Source organism: Tarenaya hassleriana, unplaced genomic scaffold (assembly GCF_000463585.1).
Source record: "Tarenaya hassleriana unplaced genomic scaffold, ASM46358v1 Cleome15, whole genome shotgun sequence".
In the NCBI taxonomy this organism is placed as follows: domain Eukaryota; kingdom Viridiplantae; phylum Streptophyta; class Magnoliopsida; order Brassicales; family Cleomaceae; genus Tarenaya; species Tarenaya hassleriana.
Genome location: NW_010964923.1, coordinates 1,909,417 through 1,913,774, shown reverse-complemented (window position 1 = coordinate 1,913,774; position 4,358 = coordinate 1,909,417). Strand labels below are relative to the sequence as shown.

The 4,358-nt window shown below is 42.3% G+C and overlaps 1 protein-coding gene across 1 annotated transcript in view; it reads right to left on the bottom strand.

The window, feature by feature from the left end:
- Positions 1-1,010: 1,010 nt before the first annotated feature.
- LOC104808877 (nucleobase-ascorbate transporter 1) overlaps positions 1,011-4,358 on the bottom strand; it is a 4,427-nt gene continuing 1,079 nt past the window's right edge. The window contains exons 2-14 of the mRNA XM_010534711.2: positions 3,949-4,046; positions 3,615-3,791; positions 3,398-3,498; positions 3,223-3,298; positions 3,072-3,131; positions 2,788-2,975; positions 2,592-2,688; positions 2,412-2,498; positions 2,248-2,306; positions 2,048-2,139; positions 1,873-1,950; positions 1,599-1,759; positions 1,011-1,494 (exon numbers count right to left, since the gene is read on the bottom strand). Of these exons, the coding sequence (XP_010533013.1) occupies positions 1,282-1,494; positions 1,599-1,759; positions 1,873-1,950; positions 2,048-2,139; positions 2,248-2,306; positions 2,412-2,498; positions 2,592-2,688; positions 2,788-2,975; positions 3,072-3,131; positions 3,223-3,298; positions 3,398-3,498; positions 3,615-3,791; positions 3,949-4,046 (1,487 nt within the window). The 3' untranslated portion in view covers positions 1,011-1,281. The remainder of the gene's footprint in view (positions 1,495-1,598; positions 1,760-1,872; positions 1,951-2,047; positions 2,140-2,247; positions 2,307-2,411; positions 2,499-2,591; positions 2,689-2,787; positions 2,976-3,071; positions 3,132-3,222; positions 3,299-3,397; positions 3,499-3,614; positions 3,792-3,948; positions 4,047-4,358) is intronic.

The following is a 4,358-nucleotide window of genomic DNA, read 5'->3' as shown; positions in this document are numbered from 1 at the left end:
CTTCCACTCGATGATTCGAACCATTTGTCATCTCTTCAAATCTTTTCTCTGTTTTTTGTCATTCTCGTTCTCGTTCGATGTCTGTCGTCAAGGTTTCTGGAAAATTATTTTCCCAGTGAGGAAGCAATCCCATTTGATAGGAAGTGCCGTATGACACTTTAATCCGCAGCGGAAGCCGACAAGGATGGCATCGTGTTGGATTTTCCAATCCACCGGTCAGTGTCTGACCCAGTGTTCGAATCCTAACCCGATCCGAATCTCCTGGTCCGAGTTACCCTGAACGGCCTGGAAACCACCGTGCCGTTCATGTTTTTCCGCTGTGTGGGTGATTTGAAACGGGTCCCCTGAGGGAATTGAAAAATTTTCCAATCTTTCTTTAGAGAAATTATGTATTTTGAATTATGGGTTTTGTTGGGTTTTGGAAAAGTTTGAGAATTTGATCCCTGGGTTTCTTTGATTTTTTGTCCGATGCCACGTCGCCGATAGCTTTGTTCAATGACCGACGATGCTATGATCGGACAGAGACAAATGTCTTTATGTTTCGCTTGCTGATAGGAATCTGTGGATCTGATTTTTTTGTGATCTACGGAGCCGATTTGGGCGATTACATTGTTTTCTCGTTTTACAAATCTTGATTTCATTGCGTTTTTGCCAGTAACTTTGGATTTTGAGAAGCCAGTGATGATTCATTGCTAAGAGATGGAATTACCGTCTGAAATTTATTAATTTGATGTCAAAACTAGCTGGCTTTCTGAGGCTTCTGAACACAAACCGTATCTTTAATCAACTTTATATTAATGGAAACTATCATTAAGGGTATCGGATTCTAAAGAGGACCAGATGGAAAGGAGTTTCAAATAATACAGACGAAATTGCGTGGTTTCCAACCATTTGTGGAAGTACAAGATATTGGATGTAACTGTAAAATGGCAAATGCAGAAAGGGAATCTTGGACTGTTGGTATTCGAAACAGCGCTTGTGAAACGATGCTGGATGAAATCTGAAGTGGGTTTCTGTTGAATCTGGCTGTAAATCTGGAATTTCATATGAAATTTTCGATCTTTATTTGAATCTACATAAAGAACCCATGATTGAATTGACCTACATACTACAATTCCGACCATCAATGGCCACAAAAAATCAAATCCGACCGAACCCAAAACCATGATTTCGCCAGTTCAGCTTCTACCATCCGCTCTGTACCAAAAGAAATGGGGAGAAAAAAAAAGATTGAAGCTTTTGATAATTTTTGAGAGTATTCAGACCATTTTTCCTTTGGAGTTACGTAGGAGGGAAGAATCTGTTGAGGTTAAAGGGCAAAGTGTAGAACTCTTCATTTCGGTTGTCTCCTCTGAAAGTTCTGAACTTCACCCACCATGGCATCCCCCTGTCTTTCTTCGACTTCTCCACATCCAACGTGTTGTCCAAAAACACCGCAACGATCAAACCCACTGTCGCCGGCGACATGAATATCGTGTTCAAGAATGCGTTGAACTGAAACGGAGACAGGAAAACCGGTGAGGTCATGATCGTTCAGAGTTTAGAGACTGGAAACCAAAAGAATGGGCAGAGACGAGGTTTCTTTGAAAGTGACTGACCCATCCAGCATTGGTGTGGACAAGGCCATGGTGTCTAGGATCCCAGTACTGATCAAAGAATTGAGCTATGGAGATTCCAAGGAAGAGTGAGAGACCGGTCACCATGAGATTTCTCATGCTGTTCATGTTGGTGAACTGAAGGAAGGAGATTCCTACAGCAGCTGCATAAGAAAATGGAGTTGGAGTTGGCGGAGGAAGATTGCATAAAGAAACTAATGGACGAGTGTTTCGCAAAATAAAGACGATGTGAAGAAATCGATGTTCAAAATCATACCCACGAGCCCGAAGAGGATACAGTATAGAGCCGCAAATATCGGGAGTGGTATGGATGCGAAAACAGCCCCGAATTTTCCTGTCAAAGACACCTCAAAACATGAATTCTTTGCATAGATTTAACAGTCTTCTCTCTGTTGTAATGGAAAAGGAAACTTGAAAAAGTGGTAGATTACCCAATGTAGAGAAGAAAATCATGAATCCTGCAGATACTTGAACAACTCGGCGACTTCCCACCCGTGTTAACCCTAGCAATCCTACATTTTCTCTGCAACACCCATGTCGTGTAAGATTCATAAGCACCACCATATCTTTCACAATGTCTGTCTGTCTCTGTGTGTGTACATGTGAAAGAAAGAGAGAGGCAGTTACTTACATTAAAACTGTAGAGCCTGTTCCTGTCCCGAATAGCCCGTCGAGCAATACACCTATACCCTGGTTTTCACGAGACAAAAGCACATCAGACAAAACCTTGTAAAGCATTTTCTTTTAGAATCGATATGCAGAAGATTTTGCTTCTATGGATATGTATTCATTCACCTGCCACCCGATGCCTCTACTCAATACATAAGCTGGAGGAGGTGTGGCTATGGCTAATCTAGAAGCAGCCATGTAAGCTCCAGTGGACTGCAACGAGTTTAACAAATGTATACCGTAAGAAAATGGATCGGAAAATGTGGAAAACCCGAGTTTGTTTTCATGCCAAGACTTGAGATCGACCTCGACCATGGAAACAAGAACAGCAGACATCATAGCAAAGGAATGGCCAGCTGAAAACGTGGGCGGACCCCATTGCAACGGGTATGGAAACTTGAACCTGACGAAAACGTAAAGAAACATCAAGGAGTTTCAAGATCTGTGAGAAGTGAAGGATGAAGAAACATAAACCGAGTTGTTTCTGTCTGAAGTGTAGTACCATGGAGCTGTTGATATAAGGTTTGCTCTGTCTGTGCGGCAACTGGTTTGTGTTTTCAGTGACTTCCCTCGGTAAGCTCCACTCGCGGTTAGGATAACGGAATAAATCCAGACAATTGTGACGCAGATCAGTATCGGGAATCTCTCAAAGATCGGGATATCTCTGAATGGTCTGATATGTTTCAGATACTGCAAAACCCGAAACACACCACAGAAAACCATAAGTAAAAGATATAGAACTTCTGTATAGCAAGCAGGGACGGGTCCAAACCACACATAGCTTACTTGGGTTAGTCCTATAACCAACAATAGCATCGGCAACCCGATTTCAACACAGCTCCCGAGCTGGAAATCCGAAAAGGGTAAGATTAAATCACATAAAACCTGTTAACCTTTTTTAGCAAACAAAGTCCTCTGCATGAACTTAAAGTCTTACCAGGGGAAACCCTTTTTGGAACAGGCCGAGACCAACCAATCCGACCACAGGTGCCATACCTAAAGGACTGAAAAACCTGAAAGCGAAAACCAGGAAAAAAACAAGTCATGAAGCTACATTACAGCTGAACATGGAGCTACTGAAATTGTTTCTAAAGGGTAAAAACAAAAGTCACCTTGAAAAAAGACCCCATACTTGGCTGTAGCCAAGGATGATCTGTATGCTCGAGGCTACGATCATTGCTCCTTGTATGGCTCGCATCGTGTGAATAAATCTCTGCGATCCAATCATACACCATGAAATCTCTGTCGGGAATTCCCATTGAGGTAACAGAAGCGACCAAACTGGTAATAACCGTTGAAAAACAAAAAACTTGTCATCCAAGTACTTACTTCATGGTCGTTGGAGATCCTTTGTAACGATGAGTCGTTTATGATGTAAACGATCACCACGATATAAGCATACGAGCCTCCGACAATGGCGGGCAACCTAGTACCGAAAAGCGCCTGGAGAAGTGTCTTGATACCAGCTACGAAGAGCAGCGTCTGTATAACTCTGGCTTTGTCCCCCTATTGATTACCGAGATCCATAAGATTCAGACACTGATATATGTCACATTACCCTTTTCAAGAACAGATCAGAATGACCAAAAAATGCCTAAAGTACAGAATTCCATGGAAGAGTAAAGACCATATGGTATGTGACGAAGGAGGAAACTAAGCTTACATCAGTTCCGCCCATGGCAGGAACGAGCATGGAGGGTATGAAAACACTTGAACCCAGCATCAGAATGTAGTTCTGAAACGCCAATATGACCGTTTCGGCTGCAAGAAGGAAACTTTGGCAACATAATTAAGCACCGAGAACAGGGGGGAAGCAACTGTCTTCAAGGCTGTATACATTTCTATATATACAGACAAAACAAGACTATAACATTGTGAATTCTGCGAGGAAAATGCAGAAGTTCTTGATCAGTACCAATGAGCCTTCGCTACGAACTAAATCCACATCGAATGCAGACAAAAGGAAATATATAATGCAAAAGAAACAAGGGAAAGTCGTCTTCTTCCCCACATCTTCTGAAATTTGGTTAAGTCAAAGGAGATGAAACATGAGAGAGAGAAGGGTGGGGGGGG